The following is a 25322-nucleotide window of genomic DNA, read 5'->3' as shown; positions in this document are numbered from 1 at the left end:
CTGCTAGTGAAAAAAACCCCATAAATTATAACATGGCAATGGATAAAGTAAATCAGTGGGCATATAAACATTACAAACATTCAAGAAACTTTAGGAGACACAAAATGATCAAAAGTGGTGTTACCACTAACAACTGGATATAATATGGTGGTGAAACTGTGTGCCATCAGTATGAAACAACTGTAGAGCCTTACTTAAAATACTGAGAGTCAGTTAGAAAATCTGGAAGTTCCTTTTGTCAGTGAAAGGACAAAAAATGTTTCAGATTAGTTTTTGGTTTATGTAAGTATTGCTGTACAGAAATCACAAGCTGAATCCATTTAAATTAAGCAGAAGATGAATAAATACATCCGTAATAAATATTCTTGATTCCAGTACAGGAAACTTTGATAAATTGATGCAAAAAGTTAGAGAAGGCAGTTAGCTCGAAGAACTGAATGTACAATGCTTCTTTCTGTCAAAAATGTTAGCAATATGTGTCCAAGGGGGAATGCAGGAAGGGAAGCCAGACCCCACTGGATTAATAAATATCCTAAGGAGACAATTAGGAATAAGCATAAAGAAAGAAAAAACAAAAGATGGATCAGAAAAGAGCTCATGATGTGCTGAGATAAAGTGAGAACTGCCAGAAGTCAAGCTGAGTTAAACACTGAAAATTATATTAAAACAAATAGCAAAAGGTTCTCCAGCTATCCAAATAATAAGAGAACAAGGAAAGAAGAAATGGGATCAGTGGGAGTTATTCTATGTCAGTACACAGCAGAGGTGGAACAAAACCTAGGTAGGGCTTCAACACTGAGGGAATACTTCATCCCTGTTTTCAGGAACAGAAGAGAGAGTACAGAGGAAGGAGGGAGAGCTCACAGAATAAGGGTATGCCAATAAATCTCATCCATGACAGGAACATAATTCAAAGTACTTCATGTACTTAAACAGGGGAGATAAGCAAGTCCAACACCTCTTGCCACTGGAGAACAGCAACTATAGTTTTTATATTGAAGAGGGGAAAAAAGCTGAGGAACTATCAGTTTGCTTCCAACACCAGACTTAGGGAGAAACATCAAAGTAAACAGAAAATCAATTACAGTCACATAGATTTTAATTGGTTTGACATAAGCTAAAGACACAGTGCCAGACTTGCTGGTAGCCTTCTTTGTTAAGAGCTATGACTTCTGCACAACATAAATTTTATTAGATCTCATCTAATGTGATATCATTAAAGTGTCTGGCATGTTGCTACACATGGAATTAAATGCAAATCTGGAGAAGATGGAGTTTACCAGAGGAATTATAAAATCAGTAAGGAAATAATTAAATAAAAAATGGGTAGTGAGAACTGTGCAGTGCTGACAGAGAAAAGTGTCAGCATGGACTGGGGCTGAGTTGAACTTGCCTAATGTTTTCACTAATCATCTGGACACCAAAATTAGCAATGAGTTGATACACTTTGCAGTTGAAACAAAATTATAAAGCACTGCTAACATAGAGGAGGAATGGGACATCATAAAGAACTGGGATAACCTTGAGCATTACATTAATAGAAATGGGAGAAAATTTGGATAGTTTTGAAAGTAATGTATGAAAAAAGTCGTGCATCTGGGGACTAAGAAATAGCCCAGACTTCAATGACTTAATCTGAGAGTTCATTGTTTGGAAATAACAGGAAAGGTGACAGGCTTAGATAAATAGCTCAATCACAAGATGACCTTGATTTGCTTCTTAGCAAGTAAGTACAAATTACAAAAAAGGCAAAAGCTGGAAATGTCTTGCTTGATACATATAAGACATGGAAATATCTGTTTTGTTCTGGGGTAGCAGCAAGAGATCCTACCTGCATCTTTTGTGCTGTTCTTGTTCTGCAGTGTTTAAGTGAGTGGCCTAAAGGATAACTGGGGCAATGAAAGCTCTTCACAGGAAAGGCTTGATAAGCTTGACTTATTCAAGCTAGCAAAATGAAGATGATCTATAAAAGCGAGAGATGTTTCTAAAAAATACAATCAACCATCATTTGAGGAGTGGTATAAACTATAAGCAGAATGTCTGCTGCTGACCCTGAAGGGTTTTCCATGCCTGACACAGGGACATTGTGAGGAATACTGAATTAGATGGATCACTTACCTATTCCAGTTTAGAAACTGTAAAGATATTGCTTGCTATCTGAATGTTTGGGATATCAGAGTGCAAAGAGTGTATAGCATCTCTGAGACACAGCAAATGGATCTGCAACTACTGTCAGCTCTCATCCTGCCTGGAAAATGATGCTGGTGTTGAACATCAGTGCAGAGCTCAAGCTTACAGTCTCTTGGCTGCAGAGAAGACGGGTGGGATGGTTTGGTTCTATTGCCAAATAATCAGGAAAAATTGGTAAAAAGGTAAAGGCCACAGTGCGAAAACACACTTCTCTCTGGCGAGTACGAGCGGAGGAGCTGCCCCCCCTACACCCCCGGTCCCTCGCCTCGCCCGCCTGTCAGGACGGGGCCGCATCGCAGGCACCGGCGACATCGTGTGGCAGCCTGGAAAATACCGAACAGGGGAAATACAGCCGAACAGCCCCTTTTAAAAAACTGGCAAGAAAAGACCTACTGTTTCCAGTGCGAATTGTATTTCATTTAACTTCTATTTCCCATGAATTTAGTTGCAAAGTTAAACACGTTTTTATTTTGCTGCTTTTTTTTTTTTTTAATATTAAGAAAAAATGTTACATCAAAAGCCAGCAACCACATAGTGCTCATCACATCAAGCTGCAGCAATTGCCATCACAGCAAATTTTCTGCAGTAACTGGGCAAGATAAAGCAATCTTTCTCTCTAATTAGGTACTATCTGTACAACAAGTGCTCTCTGCATGGCTACAGCTCCTATTTTTTACAGGCTATCATTCACCCTAACCTCATTATTCTGATGTTGCCTCTCAGCACATAAAGGACAAATGAACAGCAAGGGTTATGCACCTTGCCAGACATCTGCTTTCCTAAATACATGACACTCAAACCCATGAAATATGGTAAATTATTAGCTAGTAAACACGTAAACCTACAGAAACAAGACGCATTTACACAGGTGGATGTAAGGTGTATCAATGTAGCCACTTTGACACTAAAGCTATATCTGAAAAGTTTGTTTTCTCTGATGCTTAATGACTACACCACAGAGATGGGGCTGAATGTCTGAGTTGCAGATCTGGCTGCTCTCAACCATGACTGCAAGAGCCAGAGAAGCTACTCTTCCACAGCAGATAGAGTATGTGACAGACAACAAGACTAAATAGGAAAACTGAGTAGAGTAGGAATTAGTTAGGACTTCCATAGGCAATAAAAGATGGTTGAATAAAATCAGAAAGAATGGAACAAAAAATAAATTGTCCTTGTAAGTAAAATAAAAGTTCCTAAATGTCATTTCTTTGTAGCTGTTAATGGGGTAAAGATAAACTTTCCTGAGGAACAGAGAAACACTGTCAAAAAGCAATGGAATATTAACTACACAGTCTATATTGCATTGACACAGAGGTGATATTGACCCTAACAGAGGTGACATTGACCCTAAAAGAGGTGTGAACCATTTTTTACATTTCTAGTTTTAATAGCTCCACATTCTCAATATAAAATAAACCAAAATGAAAACAAAACCCCACAAAAAAATACCCAACATAAAAGAAATACTGATACAGAAGAGGGAGAGGTCTAGCAATATTCTCATGAAAAAAACCTCACACCTCATGGTGTTACTGTATAACATAGTTCTTGGTGTTCCACATATGTCTCCCTATTTCTCCAGAAAATCTTCATGCAAGGATTAGACTCTCAATATATATGTAGAAAGGCATCTGATCAACTCAAGAACACTTCCAAATACACCCAACATGCACACTGCACTAAAAGGCTTACATGCTCAATGACCTACAGATGTTAGGTGTGTGAGGTAGTCAGATTTGGTTTCCCTGTACAGGGAATCCAGCAACACACCTTGTGCACATGTATGCAGTGTCTGATGATGACAAAGAAATCAAATCTCTTCAGGTTAGACCAGTGAGGCTGATGATTCAAAACAACTTTTCTTCTTTATCTTGATACAGCCTTATGACAGACTCTGTAGCATCTGTTTTCCCTCTTCCTTGCATAGCTAAGCCATAATTTCCTTAATACAAGTTGATGGAGCCAGCTATCACATTACCAGAATGCCCACAAGACTGACATCCTAGCCCTGCTGCCAGACATGCCTTGCACTGGGTGCATTCTTTTGGAAAACTGCTTCCCCAACTTGTTTACCCCAGATGACCTGCTATGGCTGTACGGCAAAAACAGGGGGAGGCAGGGAGAAGAATGGCCCAGTTAAAAGTTATTTAACCTAATTTTTTTTTTCATTTATGTAATCTAAAAGTTAGGTTCAATGCTGATGATAATTTCCTTCACCTCCTAACCAGCTGAAAATCAGAATAAGAAAATTTAGAATGAGGCTTAGTATTGACAGCAAACATGGACATATGATCTTCAGACCAGTATTTAGGACAAAATTATCCCATTATTTCACCCTTTTATTCAGTGGCTTAAATATGTGGAAGGTCTCTGTGGACTTATAGGTAAATAATGTGAGAAATAATAAAAAAATGCCTAATCTAAATTAACCTGGGGAGCAAAAGTGTTCTTTATGCTTGACCATGGTACAGAAGAAATGGCTCTACTAATATTCAAAATACAGTTTGGATCAAGGAGTAATTAGTACAAGTTAACCATCTGCCTGGTACTCCCCCCCCACCTAATGGAAAGCCAGCACAGTACTCACGGGAGTAGCCAGCAGTGCCCTCCTGTGCCCTTGGGAAGTTTTCTCTGTCACTTCTGGCAGTAAGAGACAGGGACCGGGTGTCTGAATCTGGGGAATTTGTTCTGGTGTCCATATCCCCTTTCAGAATAAGCCAACTGGTCTTTAGCTGAAAATGATAAAAGCCTGTTACATGATTCAGGATTTAAGATGAATGCAGTTCTACTTTACCTGCCTGGGAAGTCTGGTGAACTGGTTGTGTATTTATGCTCACTGCAACTTGTTCCTTTCCTTATCAAAGGATAAAAGTTAATTGTATCATGGGACTCCCTGTTAGAAGCCACAGCTACCAAAAACTCCCAACTTTCAGCTGGGCTGAGGACAGTTCCTCTGTTAATTAAGCTGGCTGCTGCATCCCATTTTAGAGGATGCACTATGAAATTTTCCTATTACTAATGTTCTGTAACATTTTTCTTGTATGTTAATAAGCATCCTAAGTAAAAGTCCAGCAGCTTAGCTGGATAACCCATGTATATCTTGAGACTGAGTGAAAATCCATGAGCTAACTCCTCTTAATTTCAATAACCCTATTTCTTTCTTCACTGTAGAATATAGACTCTAAATGCCACGGATCAGATTTCAAGCTTTTCTGTATCTTCTTGGAAAGACTTAAAAGCAGTAATGATTACTACAGTAATATGAAAGAATACCTTATGTATGAACATGTTTTAAAAAGCAGTTGTTTCAAGAAAGACCAATAAACTACTCTCTTTTGTTCTTTCTGATCGTTACCTTCTTACTGTCCTGATCCAAGCTTCCATCCTCCCCTTCTGATCTTCTTGCTGCTGGAAGATTAAGGTAATTTAAAAAAACATAATGGATTACATCTTTTTCTTCTTCTGTTTTGAATGTTGTTATGTTCCAAATATTTTTGAGAGTAAAAAAAGAAATAAAAAAAAAACCCACACACAGGAAAAAAAAAAACAACCCCCAAAAAACCCACCCAAAACCAAAACATCAACCCAGAGCTGAAAATTTGATGTGTAGAGCTATGGTTTCAAAGAATTACTTAAAATATTTTTGAAATTATTACAGTAATCCTTTTGGATACAGTGAATTTAGGCAAGCTATTCCTGCTAGATTTTGAAAATGTCTTTTTAGGAAGAAACTACTTTTTGTGATGATTGAGGGGGAAAAAAAACCTTTATCATAACTTAAGGACAGATTTATATGGTTAGTGCACACAGGAACAAGTAATTTCCCCATTCTTTTGCATTACCATGAAGGTACATATGGTTACATAGATATTTTGTGGTCTGCACAACTGGGCCTCCTGTGTTCCCAGAAAGGCTAAGCAATGATGGTAAAAGAAGATAGGAACAAATATGTTATTGCCTCTTCACAAAGTCTGCATGAGAAGCCACATCAGACTCCTATTTCAACTCAAAATTCTGTGACTAACCACTTTTCTGACTATATCACCCTCTTAAATAATATTTAACAAAATAAATATTGCTTATATTTTAGTATTGCTTATTGTCTTGTAACTTTCTTACTTGCTGATAAGCAAAACTGAAAACTAGCTGAAAACCTAAAAGCTGTTCAATAGACAGTTCCCAAGTATTACCTGTGTTTTTCCTTCTCTTTTAGATGCCAGCATATTGTTCCAAACACTGAGTTACACTTCAGAATCTTAGAGAAAGCTTTTGAGCCAATTTTACACCATTTCAATTAGCTTTTCAATATTTGAGTGCTACTTGCATTTTTATCATTCTGTGTTGGTTTGGGGAGAGCATAATGGTACAAAAGTGCATTAATGCCACGATCCAACATAATCATAAGCCCATGAGAAGTCATCCCAACAAGGGGGTTGCCTGCAGTGCCTGAGCCCCATGCAATGCAATGCAGCAAGAAACCAACTATTATCACCAAATCACCAACATCATAAAAGAAGTAGGACTCTAGAGAAGCCAAGGCTCAGATGGGACTCCTTGACACAGGGGTGAGGAGGAGATCAATTTCCCCCACCATAACTGCTCTAACACTCCCAGCTGGCTGGGAACAACTGCCCTACATCTAAGCATCAGATGTGTAAGGCCACCACCATTAGCATTGCAGTGTTATTCTGTTTTATTTTCTGGTGTCATTATACAGCTCACTGTTAACTGTTTTGGGGTTTTTGTGTTTTTTCCTTTTTTTTTTTTTAGAAGGTGATACTTAAAAAAATGACAAATTCCTGTAAGGCAAAAAAGCTATGGGTTAGAGGTGAAAATCTGTCACTTTAGAGGGTTTTAACTCAATTTAATGTGGCAAAACAAAGCTGTGACATATGACAAAAGCAGCACTACCAAAAACTTGAAGTTTTTCACAGTTAGCTAGTAGCATCCTGACTAGAGCATTTTCCTGAAATAACAAGCTGCTTCTCTGAGAAAGAAATAGAATGGAATATCTATGTATGACAGATGAAGAATAATGTCCCTACACTGCACCAAGGACTTAAACCTGTTCCACTGCTATTTTGGGAGCACATCCTTCTGTTGTTCCAGGTTATATGTATGGATCTTGCCCTCACTAAATCAGAAGCCCATATTGAGATTCTGATGCATTTTTTGAAACTGTTTTTGTTTCAACGCATGGATTTTTTCAAAGCAATCCAAAGCATATATTCAGAGGCTTCAGATGAGAGGCTTCCATGAGATATTCAAACAAATGCTACAGGGCTACTCTGTTCAAATATTTTAAAACCATGAACACACAGAAATGAACACAGGCTCCCACACCCTTCGCTTTCTCCACCAAGCCTTCAGCCTGATCTCTTGTAAGTCCCATTCTTAGACCTCTTTTTTTCATTCTGAAGTTGGGTGTTTACAATAGAAACAGAAGCTGTGGTTACACTTAAACTCTTGGGCAGTGCTGGAACTGAAACCTTTTAGAATCAAATGTTTTGGAAGAGCTTCTCACATTTTTTGTTTTAAAGAACATTTTTGTGCTTGTTTGTTCAAACTTGGTCTCTTCAACAAAGGAATGTTCTCTGGCTCCTGTTCAGCATGTATCAGTTCAGTGTTCCATTAGCTTGAGAAGCTGATTCATCAGTTGCTCACCTTCATGCTTTAGCTGGTTGCTCTTTCATAATAAAAGCTAAATTTTATTCTACTTTATTTATTTATCTCTTTATATATATATATATATACTTATTGAAAGAAAAGTTCATTGATTTTTTGATTGGTTTGGGTTGGCTTTTTTGAGTTAGAGTAAATTACGTTTTACCCGAGTAGAAAAATGAGTGTGTATTTTCAGCAAAAACTTTCAGAAAATCTGTAATCTATAAAAGAAAGTTTAAAACTTACATCCTTGTTAACCTATAGAGACTGATGACTTGATAATTTAATTGTCCACTCACTCCAGTGAATACAAGGAACAACTCCATAGAACTGTGCAAAACTGATGTAACCCTGACATTGGCTGGATATCTAATAGGCAGTAAATAAATATTAAAAATGCCTTGTCTGGAGCGAAAAACCAAAGCTGCTGCTTAGAATCCTATTTGCAAACAAAATTATATTACACAGCCAGTATATGGGACATTGGAGCCACATCATTAGATTGTGATCTCTGAATCAGTGAAGCTATACTGATTTGCACCGGATGATTGCAACTTTGCATTTGCTCATGATCTTTCCAAACACCACTGTAATATTCAACTTCTTCCCATGTCAGTAGTTTTGGTTTGGTTTGGTTTTTTTCTCAGCGTGAGTATTTGCCTCAAATGATTTGTTCATCTAAAGACAAGAAGGAAATAGAGAGCAGACTATAAGGTTGGCAGATTTCAGGAAGTCAGGCACTAAACCAAACCCATCCTGTCTTTTTGCCTTTGGGTAACATTAGTTTGCCCAAGATTAGGACATAGTGAGAAGAAAATGTCTAGCAAAGACTGACACCTAAGGGGCATGGAAACGTCAGTAAGTCTGACTTCGCTCAGAGCCATACACAGACAGCCCCCAGAGGTTATCTGAATCTGCTTGCTTGGAATGACGCACCAGGAAGAGCAGAGGTGTCAGGCTGACTCACTCAGTTGGGAGACACCAGTCAATAATTTTCTTTCTCCTATTACTGTATCAGATCAAAACTAGAACTTAATTCAAACCAGAAATAAAGGTAATTTTCTGTGATAGTATAAAAATAACTATATAAAAGCACTGTTTCTTAAACTAAATGTTAATTGAATATTTTAAGATCAGTTAAACTCCCCTATTACCACAACAGAAAAATATGTAAATTTTCCTTGTTCTGACCATAAAGCCAGTGATGCAAATGCAGTTCCCTAAATTTTGATTCATGGAAAGTTATCAGTTACCAGTTAAAGCAAAAGTATGGGAGAATGGACACACATAATATTAATTAGCAGCAGCTTACAGTGTGATGAACACCTCTGATATTTATTTTTTTCCTCATGCATCCCCAGGAAGGTTAGCAATCATGATTAAAATTCTATTTTTTGTTGGGGGAACTTTTATATTAAGCTTTTTTTTTTCCTTTGCTTCTGAGTGCCTTTCAAGGTGCATGAACTAAGGCCACTGTCAAACATCACTGAGACCACAAAGGTACTGACATCAACATAGAAATTGCATTGATGTTGATTAGTTAAATGTACAGCAAAAGCAATAACAGATGAACACAGATTTGTATTTCTATTCTTTTATATTTACTAGAGTCTTAAGCCAAGTTCTCAGTGGCATAAAACATCACATATTGTCTGCTATTGTTTAGATACTCAGAGAGCAGTCTTGGTGGTGCTGGCTCAACCAAAGGTTTTCCAATCGTATCTCGCTGATTTTATCAGCTACTGAATTTGTTCTAGCCCAAGGCATGGACTGAAAATAGGAGAGCAACCTTCTATATTTATGTATTTTATATGTATTTATGTATTTATTATTTATTATTATTTATGTATTTTATATCCTTCCATAAATAAGAAAACTGTTTTGAAGTTATTAGCCCAATTTTAGAGAACATACTGAATCCTTGGACAACATGTTATACAAAATGCTTTTTTATTTTCTTGTTATTTTTTTTTCCTTTTCTATTTCAGATTGTAGGGACATAAACTGCAAAGACTACAGAGAATAATCTGGAAATCAACATGCACTTCTTTACAAGCCATGTAGAGAAAACCGCAGGAGGGAAAAGCAGACTGTACCATGCTGTTTGTAGATAGGAGGTTTCCTATAGATGTTATCTTTTACACCAGTGTCTGAGAAAGAGGAAAGAGAAAGGAAAGAATAAAAGAGTAAGCAAGCAGTTCAGACCATGCTGCTCTTCTCTCCTCTCAACAACACAACAATGCAAACACTTGAACAAAGACCACACATTCATTCAGCCACCTGTCATTCACTAATTATTACAAGAAAATGAATTCTTCCCCATCATCTTTATAAATGTGAAATATTTGCTACACCTACCTATGCAGCAAAATCCCCCCTTAGTCCCACAAAATGCTTTAAGACACCTTGAGTGGCATCTGTTTGCTGTTGTGTTGGGTAACCACATAACCATATCTTCAATACCAATATATACTTCACAGACAGCAAAGAGAAATCTGGCTACGTTTGTCATTGCTTAAAACAAAATTCCTGTACAGGCACAACAGATGACTGTTATACACATGAAAAGAGTCTTTCTCCATTAATTATGAAGAAAGTGTACATGTTCAGATACAGAAGTTTACACAGGAAATGCCCAACATTCTTAGAGGAAATCTTGTAGTCTGCCTATATTTTGAATTATATAGGTAATCTGCCCAGCCAGGATTTTTTTTTAAAGCCCTCAGAGCCACAGACCAGGGTTCCCACATCATGTTGTACAGACATCAGATTTCCTTTGACCTGAGCAGATACAAACCTAATTACAGGGTGTTTACAGAAACATTAAACCCAGAAGCCAAAAATAAATAAACTGTTCCATAGAGCAGGTAGACATCCTTAGCAGACAAAAAGCTAAAAGGATTTAGAATAAAAGTGCCTGTGAACTGTATGTGAACTTGAAAATAGTACAGTACACACACAAAGACAGTCACAGTCAGTGTCCTGGAGGTCTGCAGCCTTCTATCTATTTTTGAAGTCTATATTAATATCACTCTCTAATTCAGAGAGCAGATGGATAAAGAAAAATACAAAACCCCTTCAGCCTACCCTTCTGCACATTAATGCAACAGAACTATGCACCCATGGCACTATAAATAATAGTACCTTTGTAGGCTTAATAACATTTGCTGCTGTTTGCCTCCTCTAGTGCATTTTTACATATATATATACACACATAAGCACACAGCTCTCAACTCCTTTATTTCTGAGGCTAGGTTTAACAGTGAACAGATTTTCACTTATCAGACATTTTCTTCTCTCGCAGTTCAAAGTTCACAAATTAATGCAAGAAAAGACTTGCACTCAGAAGAGAATAAACAGATGCCATCAGTTCAAGATCCAATCTAAGTAGCGAGTGCCTACCTGGAATATGGAAATGCCTAGGAGCCTGCTGATAGACAGAAGGTGAAGATTTGCTGTCTGAATACATGGATAAGCTTGGAGTGCTCCGACCACTTTCACTGCCTCCAAGGGGAAAAGCAAAGAAAGCAGATAAAAGAAAAAAAAATGGAAAGCAAAGTATAGTACTTCAAGCATAAAAGCTTGTTCAGAATGACTTGTTAATCCAACAGTTTTAAATATATGTTCTTTGTAAAACATTAATTTTTAGCACAGTGTATTGGCTCAGTCTCCAAACATCCCATCATTAATATCTGACAGATAATATTGGATTAAACTGCCCCACTTGGAAACCAGTTTCTCTTTTAACAGCATTTTAATAAAGAAAAGAAAAATAAAAGGATAACTACATCCACAGTCTTGTAATGTGTTTTGCATAGCCTTAAGTGAACAATCTACCAATAAAGTTTTTGAAAATTTTAAAACTACAGCTCTTGGCCTGCCCCTGAAACCAGTAATGAAATAACTCTGTAGTGTTTAAAACATCTCAAAGCAGGACTAGACTAAAAACAGCTGCTACATTTAAATCAAATATTCCTGCATATATCAGTGACAGAAACAGATGCTGAGATTTGGTTCTTAATTGAAAACCTTTCCCACAGGTAACATGCCACAGCATTTTATAACTATGCAAACAAGGTTGGATTATCAAGTCATGGGTCTATAATGCCATAGTCACTTTACAAAATCTCAAGATATATATAGGATTGATCCATCCATCATCATTTTGTCAAAAGCTGATTAGGTGCCATCTATTTCCTCTCAGCTAATTTCCCCAAAGAACACTCTATGGCATTATAGTGCCACTTGGCAAACAAAAAAGTAAAGCTCTACTTTTTTGGGACTTGTAAAATCCAATTAATTTACAGCACTGTTAAGCAACTAGAAGCCAAACATGACATTTTCTAACACAAAATGGCTGTTAGTTTGCTGTTAGCGTTTTACTGTGGATGGAGCACAAATTTACCGGCTAGCAACACTGAAAATTATAGCAACTTTTTGGGGGTAAAGAGAGTGCAGAAGCTCAGAACACTGAGTTCTGTCTGAGTTCTGCTCTCAGGGCGGGGAAGTTTTATAACCATAAAATTCATGGATTACCATAACCGTGTAGGCCATGCCCATGGAGGTGGTCTCTGCAGATCCCTTGCCTCTGTTGACAAGCAGTGGACACATGGTCATCGGTCTGTCACCAAAGCCAGCTTTGACACACACCACTGCAGCCAACTGGGTACTGCCACTGAGTTCAATGGGAGCAGAAGTAGGCCAGACCAGGTCAGAAGAGTGTGCTGTGCATCTCATGATGATACACAAGCTCATCTGTTTTAAATTTAGTCTCTGTTTTTTTCACAGCTGGTGAAAAATTATAACTCTAAAACTATGCAGCCAGAGCCACGGTGTACTCAATGATAATGATTTCTCAATGAAGAAAATGCAATCAGAGCAGCTGAGGAAGTGAAGTTACAACTGCATGTGCTGTGGTCCTTCCAAAAAGTCAGAGAAGAATTATGGCATTACAAAAAATCTGGTGTGTCACCACCAGTTTGCAATCAAGTTTTGCTCAGACAAGGAACCTAATGGCTTTCCAGTCTCTTGATTCCCTACTTTGCTCTTGGAAGGAAAGATATGGCAACAAGTTTTCACAGCACATCTATCAGTACCCTCCTTTTTTTGCTGCTTTCTGCCAGATGCTTGGGCATCCCAATAGGCCACAATGTCACTCCAACTTTGAATGCAAAGAGCAGTGGCAGACCATTATGCAAATAGGGTCCTTTAGAACTCAAATAACCTCAAATATCTTCAGTTCAAAGTGATGTTACTATTGAATTTTTTTTAATTTAAAAAGAAAATTAAAGGTTTCAAGTTATTTTCACAGCATATTAACTCCTCATTTAATTAAAATTACCATATTATTAAAATCAATATTCATCTCTGAATTGCATGAATCATTACTTCATTGAGCAGTGACACCATGGTGCTTGCATCATACACACAGAGAGAGTCATTCCTCAAGGACAGGGGAGAGAATCAGCAGGGAATCAGGAGGAATCTTGATTAAGAGTAAAAGACTTGTAAAGAACAGGATGCAAGCACAAGTGCCAGGGAACAGCAAATCCATGAACTGCTCAATGCAAGTGGGTGGAGCAGTTTACAAAGCCACCATGGCCATCATCTCTAACTTGCCCAAAGGGGAATAATTAAGGATTAAACGAGGCAAAAAGTTCTTCTTGCAGCCCACTCAAACAAGCCCACACACATTTAATCATATTGATAAGTCTGCCTTTGATTTGGACAAACACAAAAGAGCAGTTGTATTTCACATTTGGCATAAAAAAATAAGTTACAAAAATAATGTTACAAAGTAAACCGAAGACCTGTGTAGAAAGCAGATGTGTAGTAACACCAGAAAAATATTTCATAGAACCCACAATAAAAATCTTTAAAATTAAAGTTTACATTGTAGAAGAACTTCAAGTGAGGTCTCAGAGAAAAGAAAATGAAACTTCCAGAGAAAGATATTTTTCAAACTTTTGGGTTTGTCTTTTTCCGCAAGTAGTTGCAGCCCGTGATCTGCTCTACTGGTCAGTGCAGAACAAAACAACAGAATTGTGAACTCTTCCCTGTATTTTATTTAACTTGGAAAGAATCTGGGAAACTTTACTTTGAACTTGACTGTCAACCACAGAAATTTCATTGTGTCTTTTGGCTACTGACAGGGTAGGCTGCTCTTTTAACCTTGTTTGTGTGTGTAGCCAACTGGTCAGAGCTCAGACCAGGCTCCCTTTTCAAGGGATTGTCAGAAAAAGTATCATCTTGTTTATAACTCCTTCCTAGTCAGCTATTATCTCATCGATAAGGTGTGAAACTTGATAAGGAGTTGCAGTCAGAGCTAAGTTCAGGACTGAACAACAGATACCAGTGGCCTGGCCTAATGAGGGAGACACCAGAGCCTCCTTCCGAAACTGGATCCTTTAATATTTCTGTACATGGTGCATTAATCAAGACAAAGTTTTCTGACGCTTGATGACTAATTCTTTTCAAGCTCAAAAAGCCAAATAAATGGGCTTCAGAAGCTGTACTCCTGCACTAGAAAGGCAAGATACTTTCCACCAAATGTTAATGAAGCATGTTTTCAGTAGGGCTCAGCACAGCCTGGATACTCACTGACTCCATCACCTCAAGGGGAAGAGTTACACCAAGCACAGGGACTTGGAATATCACTCCCCACAGTTCTGCAGGGACATGAACTGTGAAGCGAGGATTTATTTTGATGACAAAAATCCTTAAGAGCACAACCAAATAATTTGTCTGCATGACAAAGAAAAGCTCATCCTGTTACACTTCATGGGAGCTAGACTACAGTATACTGAAGAAAGAACTGGAACTCGGTAACCATATTTTTTGCTAGAAAAATGAAAAACCATGTAATTTTAAGGATGATTATGATGCAAACTCAGTGAAGTCAAAAGGGAAATTCTGCCTGTTTTAATTTCCCCAGGGTAGTAACATTTCTGTCTCTTGGAAGCTTAAAGAAATATCTTTACTGATGATTGCATAGTGTTGGTTTTACAAAGATCACTTCTCGTATTATTAACTTTATTATCTAGCATCTATTATTATTTAGAATTTTAATTTTTATATAATAAAAGTATGTAAATTAGTGTGATTTAACTTTTTAAAAACTCAAGTGGCAATATTGGCCATGGTTAACTAGTTTTACAATCCTGCTCTTCCCACACAAATCACTTTGAAGAGAAAAAAATAACACCGTGATGCCCCCAAAAGGCTTCTCAAGCCAAGGAAAAAAAAAAAAATTCAGAGTACTTGAAGAGGATGGGAACAAAGCTTCTGACTCCTTTCAGATTGTGACATCAACTCAGCATGAAAAAGCAGATAATCTCCACAGCCTCCACAGGGCTCACATTTACCTGGGTGGAAAAATCACAAACAGGCTCGCCTGCCTCCCAGGAGCACACTGAGGCACTGTAAGCTACTGCTTGCAAAATATTTTAGCTCCTTGATAAGAAGTGCTACAGAATTGCAAAGTAGTATCATTTTGATCACACTCCTAATAATTGTTTGGGCACAAGGAGCTGCCCACTTGAGGATTTTTTCCTCTGAAGAGCAGCACAAGGTAATTGCTGCTGCTCTGAGCAATAGCAGGTAGCACTGCACAGAAGCTCTGTTTATCAGGAGTGCTGCTAAGCAACTGCAGGCTGGCTTTTGAAAAAGAGCTTCCAATACACTACAAAGATTTTCCTTGCCAGGTTGGATGATATTGTCCAAACTTATAGGACAGATCAAAAACTTGTTCACGCAGTGCCTAAGGGAATACAGGGTGTGTGCCTGTCTGGGTGCTTGTGGGTAGAGGAAGGAGTTTTGCAGGCAGACTTTAAAATGGCAATATTTAGTTTAGGCTCATCAGCTTTTTCTTCCAAAATTTTTTCTTGGGCATCATATGTGGGAGACTCGAGTCCAATTCTGTTCATAAAAGTGAAATTCAGCTGATTTTGGACAGAACTGTTTTTGGGTACGAGGACCCAATGAAGATGTATTAGTGTTTATTCCAAAGGTGATGAGCGTCTGCTATTTATTTGAGTTTGCAAGTCAGGCTCCTGCAGAGCGTCACTTCCTTTTCTGTAACGGTTACAAAGGCAAGAAGAACAGTTTTGCTTTATTTAATCAAGCAGTACTGAGTCAAGGAACAAGCACTGAAAATGTTTGGCATTCATCATTCATGTCATCTCCCCACTACATCACTACAAGAGAGGACAGACTTAGGGCAAGACATGGTAACTGAATGTCTTCTTTCTGACATTCAACTAACTAGTAAAAAAAAAAATAGCCTTTGCCTCAAAAGTTCTTAACACTTCTTGTTACTGTCTCACACCCACAACATAGAGGTCATTAAAAGTTAATAGCCACTGAAAAAAAGATTTAATGGAAAGGAAACTAAATTCAGTTACTCTGTTTTATACCATTATTTGCTAATCAGTGAAGCTTATCTGCCATACTTTTTTGTAATGCTACAAATAATATGAAGAATCCCTAAATGTAGGTTAGAAGGTTACAATACTATCATTCAGTGTAGGACTCAACATTTAAGCTTGTTACAGTATCTATTTATCATCATGAAAAGAGGGTAGACACTGTATTTCAGACAAATAGACTTTTAAATTATTTCTCTCTCATTTTCATTAGAAAATCTAATGCCTTCCCTCCACCCCTTTAAAAACACTTAACACTTACTCATAAAAGACAAAAATAAAACAACCCATACCCACTCAGTTCTTAAAACTTACAGAAGACATCAAGAAAGCACTTGCACAAAATTTTTACAAATTTTATCCAAGTGGAAGCCATGCTTGCACAGACATAAAAGTGAAACACATCTGAATAAGTCTACAGTATCACAGCACGTTTTTGCATTCCTCGACCTTACCTTTGAAGAAAGGGATGTAATGATGTCTGAATGTAGATGTAAGGCTTGGGTGTTGGGGCAGGGAGATGCAGCTACTGGTACCAAGACTCTGAGTACCAGCTGGGGGCAACAGAGAGTAAGTGAAAATAAACTATTTAGTTCACTTACTGAAACCCACAAATTACTATGCCATCCTTTTTTGGTTTTTTTTTTTCAGGAACATTTTCCTCCTGATGCTTAGAGAATGTATAGTTTATATTTAAGACTTCATCTTTCTTCTTATTTATTGCTAAAAACATCACAGTGGCCACACTATGTGGCTGGCCCAGGGACACAGGCTTTCTGCAGACTGAAATACTGTATAAAATGCTAATAATGTAACGCATCGGAAAATATTCCAGAAAAGCCACCACAGAAAGTATAGTTGCACTCAGGGAAATATCTGCATATTCCAAAGATGCAAGAGGGAATGATATATGACCATAATGGATCTAATGAAATGAAATGGGGAGAGAGCTTCGTCTCTTCTGAGAACTGTGCTATGGGTGGGTCCAGTTCTCACTGCCACCAGTGCACACTGGTAAGAGTTCAAAATGCAGCAGGGCACTCAGGTGTATGGCTGATTGGAGTGTGTGAAGAAACATCCTGAAGTTATTTGAATTCTTATAATTATACACGTGATTAAGTACTGTGAAAAACATTCTCATAAGTCATCTTTGTTTGCTTAGTTGTAATAATGTCCTGATAACATATTTTTAAGGACTAATGGCAATTATTAAAATTAGCAGTTATGATGACTATCTTCTAACTTTTCAATGAAGCTGTAACACCATTAGATTTCATACAGAATTTCTTTTGTGTTTTCTCCTTGCTTTAGCAGTGTGCAGCTAAGCTTAAGCATGACACAGCTGCCAGACCTTCAGTGGGGGCTGATCTTTTGTCTCAGTGATCTTTTATACTCAATCTCATTTCCACTTCAAGGACTTTATGTAGTGCAAATATTCAAATCCTGCAAAAATTGTTCATGTTACCCATAGAATTTTCATTTCCACTGGGAAGATTAAGAACTCCCAATCTTCCAAACTAGTTTATAATTATAATGTAGCTCAAATGAAATAAAAAGACATCAAGAAAATATTTTTGAATGATCTGATTTCCACCCAAATGATGAATAAACAGAATTAATTTAAAACAATTTAGTTGGTTATTCCTAAGGATAAAACTGAACAGTGCCCAAATGCAAAAAAACTCTTTTATGGGGCTCTGATACAAGGAACCAAACACCATGAGCCCTCTTCTCTGTGCAACACCACCACCAACACAGCTACCACTTCAGCCCGAAGTTGCAATAAACATTTTTGTCAACTTCTCAACTAAAACAACTTGGCTTTCAGAAGCCATCAGAATCAGTGGTCACTCCTCCAGCTCTTGCACTGAAGAGAGGAGACACAGCCCCTGTGTCTGTGGCACAAGAAGGGAGAAGAAGTCACTCAACCACCCCCTTGGCTTTCCATGCATTCACTGCCACTGTGAGAGCTGTGGACTCAGTGTGCAACTTCAAGAAGGATGGGGCCAGAACCGTGTCCTTCAAACGACAAAGTAGTGGAAAAATCTAGAGAAAAAATAAGGCTGCTTTTCAATTACCTGGTCTGCTATAATGCTGAGGAGAATGGGAGGTTGGAGTGTAGCGACCATAGCCCAGTGACCCAGCAGAGCTGGGACTGGATGTCCTGTACTGCTTGAAAGATCTGTCATCTTGATCGCCCTGGGAGCAGGAGAGGAAATACATGTCACTAAGGAAAAGAAATCACTTCTGAAACAGGCAGAATACACCATTTTGCATGATTCTGTGCCATGTTAATGGAAGTTGATGTTGTCATAAAGCTCCATGCAATCCCAAGGGAATGAGGTGGCTTTCAGCTGTAAGCACCTCCAGAGTAGTGTGACCAAAGGAGCTCTGCCAAGTATCAGAGAACAGCCCTGTTACCAAGAAATTCACCACATGCATGAATTTAAAATGACTACAGAATTTGAAAAGAACATAGCACTGCAAAAGTGTTGTTCAGGACATTAAAATTCCCTGAACATATATGGGTGGGTGGAAGATGAGATCAGGATAACCTGATAGTACTGTGGTCACTTTGGAACTGTAGGAATGAATGTATAATGGTTACAGGCAACACAAAAATCAGCATTTGGTGGCTTCGCTACATCTCAGAAATAATTGTGTCTGCTCAGCAAATTGCCCAGTGTGCCACATTACAAAAGTGTCATTACTAGCCAGGTAACTGATATAAACTCTTATATAGCACTAACATTAAAACTGCAGCATTGTGCAAAGCAAGCCATACAACCCACTTTCCACTAAGCCCTTGGCTTCAACCACTTAAAAGCATGTACACTCATTTCAAAGCCCTCACTCTCTACACCTATGTAAATCACAACTGCAACACAGTGTCTTCTTAATAATTAATGCATTACTAAGTGAATTAGATGTGGAAATAATTTTTTGTAAAACTAGCTATAAAAGTAAACTCAATTTTCTTGTTTCTTTTCAGATAAGCAAGAACTGGCTTCTCTCACTTCATTAGGAAAAAAATCAAGGAAACCCTCAGATGCTCATGTAGGAAAAGTCATACTCAGAAAACATGCTTCCCCCCTCCAATTGCAGCAGGAGCAAGTGAAGATATGCTATACCCCAGCAGGTGTTAGTCACTTGCAATAAATCCTGAGACAACTTTAGGCATCTGTGTGACTTACATTGGATCATTCATCATCCAAACACATAGGGCATCCTACTAAGACCAACCATCATCTCCCAGATTCCTATCAGAACAACTCAGTTACATCTATCCATTCATCTTTAGAGTAATGTTTTCCATTTGACTTCTCTGGGATTATTATTGACTTTGTGGAGATGTACAATGTTCTCCCATCATCAGTTCTTCACCCCTGTCTCAAGTTTGCTCCATTCCTTCCACTTCACTGCATTTTCAAAAATCAAAAATTAGTTTCGAATAAATTTCAGAAGTTACATAAAAAAAGAGTAGCTGAAGCATTCCCAAGCATGCAGAGCTCTGTAGGTATTCTGCCACTAGCCCCTCTATTGTCTGGCTCCTGAAATGGCTACATTATTTAATGCCCATCTTAATCCTTGAGCACTAGAAGTAGTATATCAAGGTCTTGCAATAATATTTAAAAAACACGCAGTGTTAGCTAGCGATCTATGCTGTGTCCCGTTGTATCATATAGTGAATTTTTCCTCTAATAAAAATCCCTTAAAAAAGCACGACAAATTTGCAGTTATGATTCCTGAGCATTTGAATAAAGATTCCCTGGAGAAAGACAGCAAGCATGGTAAAGCTGGATAACCTGGAGAATTCAGATGAACAACGGCAGCACCAATCTCTATACCAGCATCACTTCCAGAATATAACATTATGACTGATTGCTAACTGAGAGCCAGTTTAAAGGAAATTATTATAATCTTTCAAAGTTTCATATTGATTACTTTATACCTTACCTGTTGTGTACTTTGTGTCTCTGTAGGGAACAGTCAATCAAGTTCATGAAATACAATATTAAATAGTATTTTTTTAATTTTAAAACTATCAGTTACATTACATTTCTATTGGTTAACATCTCTGTTTAACCAATGCTCATAGTGACAGTTTGAGATCTGCAACCCTTCAATTCTCCACTAAAATTGTGAAATGCAGTTCTCTTAACATAAAACTGAGATAATGGAGAAATGATACATTTGTGATATGTAATTGAGCTACTATCTGGGAAGATGTGTGGAATGCTTTAACTGCTTCCAAGGTGACATATCTTGAAACAATGACTGGCTTTTCATCACTAATGCACATCAAAATAAAGAGAACTAGAAGTTCAGGTATGTGCAAATGACTTAATAGTAAGTGTGTACAAATAGTATAAAGAGTTTTACTATTTGTGAAAAAAAAAAAAGAAAAGAAAAAAAGAAAAAAAGAGGAGAAAGCTATGCTTAAGACTATTTCAAGGCAATTCATACAGACAGCTTTAAATGTAAACATAAGTAATATTTCCCAACGTAATTTATTTAGTACAACTTGAAAAAGTGACCACAATACAACCTTTATTTTGGAAGGCAGAAACATGGGTGACAGTGAAGGTAGATGCATACAGATGACAGTCCAGAAGCAGAGCACATATTCAACACAAGTAACGCTGCAAAAAACAAATTATAAAACCTCATGCACAGTAGAGGCAGGAGGCAAACCCCATATTTTAGACGCTGCTGGTTATCAATATGACCAGATTTATGCATCACAACATGGGTCAGAATAGGAAAATGAAGGCATTGGGGGATTACCTCAGTAGGTGTTGGAGAGAGCAACTGAGGTGACTGCAAACAGCAACACACAACAAATTAGTGAAACAAATTCATGAATGATGTTACTTGTGAGAAGAACTACTCTTAAGTAGCAATATCCATGTATAATACACGATACTGTTAGGAAAAACACCTGTCAATTAAGTTACGGCAGTTTTTCTTTTAATGCATTTTAAAATAAATAAATAAGAATAAAATAGAAATAATTTAATAAAAGCTTTTGTTGATTTCTTTACTACAAAATCCTGGAGTCTGGTGAGGCAAGTCTTGTATTGCACTGCTAGGCACTGCTAGTAGGCAAACTCCTATTAAAAGCAACTGCCTGAAACTAGACAAAAGCCCTACCTAAGGATGCATTTAACCACCTCCAAAATCTGGACTAGAACTTTGTTGCTCAGAGCTGACTACTTAATTTTTAATTACGTAATTTAATTAATTCTGTTCACTCATTTTCCTGTCAAAATTAAATGCTACATTTGGTTAGTTGAACATATCTACAGAACTTCTTGCAGCTGCAAGTAACAGCCAGATGTTGAAGTTCAGGGTTGGAAAGCAGTTTTAAATTTAGAAACCTAAATACTATTAAAAACCTTTACTAAACACAATTTTAGCTTTTTTAATGCATTGTAATACAGCTACTGTGGCTCAGCACTGTAGAGAGAGGGATCAGGAGAGTCTCCAAGATCTACGAAGTGCTGAACTTTACCTGAGAGTAATACTGAGACTTTAGTAGTAGATTAAATGTAAAAGCTGTAAGTGATAGCAGGACTGTGTCTCTTATAAACAACATAGCTACCATTTCTAGTATTTATTTCTACCCATTTCACGTACACCTATAGAGAACAGTGCAAGACTTCCATTCTGGACCATACATAACTTTATAACATACCTAGTAAATTTAAGATTTTTGATTTGTAAGAAAGTATCAAAAATTATAAAAGATACCAAAATTCAAACAAAGGGTAGATATACTAAGGAAAAGAAAGCTAACTTGCATGACAAGAGTTATATACAAATGTGCTTCACAGAAAACAGAATTAGTATTAGTAATACTAAGTTAAATTAGATTTCATTAGTACAAGCTACGTAATATTAGCTCTGCATATGAATAGGTTGAAATGCATGTGTAACATGAGGATGAACTTTAGTAGGGGACAGCTGAGAGAAATTTATACATAGGAAAGTGATACCATTGTTGTATTACCAAAATAACATAGTACACTTTCCAAAAAAAAAACCAAACAAAACAAACATGAAAGACATTTGGCTTTGCTTCTGATTTTGGTATTACAATTAACAATGGCTCCTGTTTCCTACCACATGCATGTAGAATTCCTCTTGCAGAAAAATTTAATTTAATTATGCCATCTGTTTCAAAAATTATCACAGAAAACAATTCTTTAATTTCCACAAACTAAAAAATGAAATGAACATACTATTTTTTTTTAAAGGCTAAGATGCCTTGTGAAGAAATGGATGACAAGACTCAATTAACTGAACTTATAAAGTTAGTTATTTGTTTGTTTGGTCAATTATGCACATGTTGAAGAGTGTTCAGCAACATGTTCAATGATGCACATAAAATCTCAAATTCATAGTAAAAAAATACCCAGGTTTCAGTACCTCCCCGTAACTATGCCTGTCATCTGAAGAGTAACTGATATATGGAGAATAGGAGATCATATCTGGGCGGTCAATGTTATAGATGGCTTTATTTTTAGGAAGAGCAGCCAAATCCCTGTAGTCAAGAATTTCATCTCCAAGCTTTGCCTAAGAAAAGGAGGAAAGAAAGCAGTGAGAACAGGAAAGAAAATGATCAGAATGCAACCAGAGAAGGGCAGATAAGTGTAGGCAGAAAAGACATTATCATAGTAGTAAACCATTTTTTATGTCTGTGTGAATTTAAATCTCTTATATTTAACTAAACAATGCTAAATAGTACTGCTGTTTTCTTTATATATATATATATTGGTGCTTTCTACTTTTCCTGGTCACTCTCATCTGGCTAAAGGGAGCAGCAGGGCATCGTTCCAGTTCTATTGGTTTTATCCTGATTACTGGTAGTGGCACAAAGAGGCTTGGGGGACAGCTATTACAGTCTTTTACAGGCAAAACATCCTTCATTTTTAAAGGGTTTTGGTGTGCAGTGTTTGCCTACCATAAGCGATAGTGAATAATTAAATACGTATTTCTAACATACACTCTCCAGATGACGAAAAACGTTTGTCAGGTCTGTAATTTTTCCCATTCAGCTATGTCCCACAGCTTCACCTCCTTTCTTGACTATGTATAAGTAGCCTTTAATTATGTGTCACAAACCAGCAGATGATGGATTTGCACCATGGTGGACTAGCTGGAGGATCACAGATGCCACTTAAGTAAAGTTTAAATCCTTTGATGTGACTCACACAGCCAAGAGGGAAATGGCTGTATCACTCCCCATTCTCCTCTTACTACACTTTTTCTAACAGTGTAATTACAAAAACGCCACATTTGCACAAATTACCCTTAGGATAATGTTAACTTGCACAAAGACTGTATCCAACATATACTGCCTTGCAGATACAACAAGTTGGTCACATTGAGAGTGGAAAAATGGACAGAGTAATTGTCTCATTCCCAGTTCAGGTTTTACAGAATACAAACCTCTTTGTTGGCAAAAAAACAATGACTGAGTCTTGCTATGCTTTGAAAATCTCAGTATGATCAGCTGTAATAATGTTTTCCATGTGCAAAAATATGAAAGTATCCAGGATTTATGTATGCCATGGTTATATTTTTTTTAGCGTAAGCTAGGAGAAGTTCAACAGATTTTCTAGGGATGTTTTCTATTATGTTAACCATACAGGAAAAATTTTGTATGACAACTTTCAGTTACCCGTTTTTCTAAAACAATGGATGAATTTATTTGAATGTAAGCAACATGGAAAGGAGGAAGAGTCCTCTTGAATAAGAAAGTGGAGCAAAGCTTCTATAACAATCATATATTATCATTCACAAAACTAATGAAAAATGTATTTTAATGAAATACATGCTTCTTTGGCTATCTACAAATCTCACCTTCCTTGCAGATGCTTTAAGAAGCTAAAGAGCAATGAAATAGCCCCTTAATGACAAAAAATCCCTCTCCACTGAGAAGCCAGTGGCAAGCTCTAATGCAAGGACAGGTCATGGAAAGATCAGGAACAGTATGTCCATCAGGTCTGTTCCAGGAAGACTTTGGATATCACTGTGCCTACAAGGAAGGCCAAGGAGGCTGTGATAATTTCTTTTTTAGGGTGCCCAGGATTGTGGAGACTATTCTAGTGAATCCAAAGAAGTTCAGAATTGGGAGTATTAAATATGAATTATTATAATTTTAGCCCATATTTCTCCACCTAGAAGTGTTACTTGAGATCCTCCCACTAGACTTCAGAACTGTCAGGAGTAAAATTTATCTAGCTATGTAATTCCTTTCAGTTTAAACATCAAAATGTAGGCAAATTTGGATAAGAAAACCACCTTAGAGATACAGTTGCTTTCCAATCACTCAATTCTACAAACATTTGGCCTACATTGCATTTTATTTTATTTATTTCACTACTTTCAAATACAAGAGTGGAATTAAAATCTGATTGGGACAGCTCAAATTACAGCTAAGAGGCCTGAAGACATTTCTGCAACAATCTGGTATTTTGGATTCTGTTAAAACCATGCTCTAAGTTTAGCATTTCTGTTTCATTTGTAATATGCAATTTTATAATTGTATAATTGCAAATATGAACCTGTAAAAAAATATAATGTGATTTCTATTCCTAATATGAGACAGTACAACACAGCTATGTAACCTAACCTGAACCTTCCAGACAAATGTATCTTTCTAGCTATTAATTCTTTCTTCATAAAACTTTCATTTAAGCCATATTTAATTGCACGATTTAGAAATAAACTGATTTTTCAACAGAATTTAGGGACTCTGTGGGGACATCTGCACTGAGGTTAATTTCAGTTTAAATATAATGAAGCCACTACTGAAATTATTGAAAAAATGCCCATTAACTCGAAGACATTGGTCTATGCCCTCTAGGTGCAGGAGGATACCACAATCTGGTACCAGCAGATGAAGACAAAGAAGTCAGGCTTTAGTAAATCACCTCTATGAATCCCATTAAGGTTCAATCAAAACACTCTTTCTTCATCTTTCCACAGGTGACCAATGAACTATGGCTCAGGGACATGTCACCATCAGACAGTGCC

General features: G+C 37.2%; 1 protein-coding gene across 11 annotated transcripts in view; it reads right to left on the bottom strand.

Moving 5' to 3' along the window:
* The window catches only part of ABLIM2 (actin binding LIM protein family member 2), a 129260-nt gene that overhangs the window by 19094 nt on the left and 84844 nt on the right, over window positions 1-25322 (bottom strand). For 3 of the 11 annotated variants that reach the window (XM_071753419.1, XM_071753412.1, XM_071753420.1), the window contains exons 10-16: window positions 22710-22856; window positions 18356-18476; window positions 16733-16831; window positions 11257-11358; window positions 9951-10004; window positions 5546-5598; window positions 4778-4922 (exon numbers count right to left, since the gene is read on the bottom strand). In XM_071753419.1, the coding sequence (XP_071609520.1) occupies window positions 4778-4922; window positions 5546-5598; window positions 9951-10004; window positions 11257-11358; window positions 16733-16831; window positions 18356-18476; window positions 22710-22856 (721 nt within the window). Of the gene's footprint in view, window positions 1-4777; window positions 4923-5545; window positions 5599-9950; window positions 10005-11256; window positions 11359-16732; window positions 16832-18355; window positions 18477-21065; window positions 21099-22709; window positions 22857-25322 lie in introns of all 11 variants that reach the window. The other 8 variants (XM_071753413.1, XM_071753416.1, XM_071753417.1 and 5 more) reach the window with 6 other exon arrangements.

The sequence above is a fragment of the Heliangelus exortis genome, chromosome 10 (assembly GCF_036169615.1).
Source record: "Heliangelus exortis chromosome 10, bHelExo1.hap1, whole genome shotgun sequence".
Lineage (NCBI taxonomy): Eukaryota > Metazoa > Chordata > Aves > Apodiformes > Trochilidae > Heliangelus > Heliangelus exortis.
Note: the sequence above shows the minus strand (reverse complement) of the source record. Positions and strands in the feature narration are given on the sequence as shown.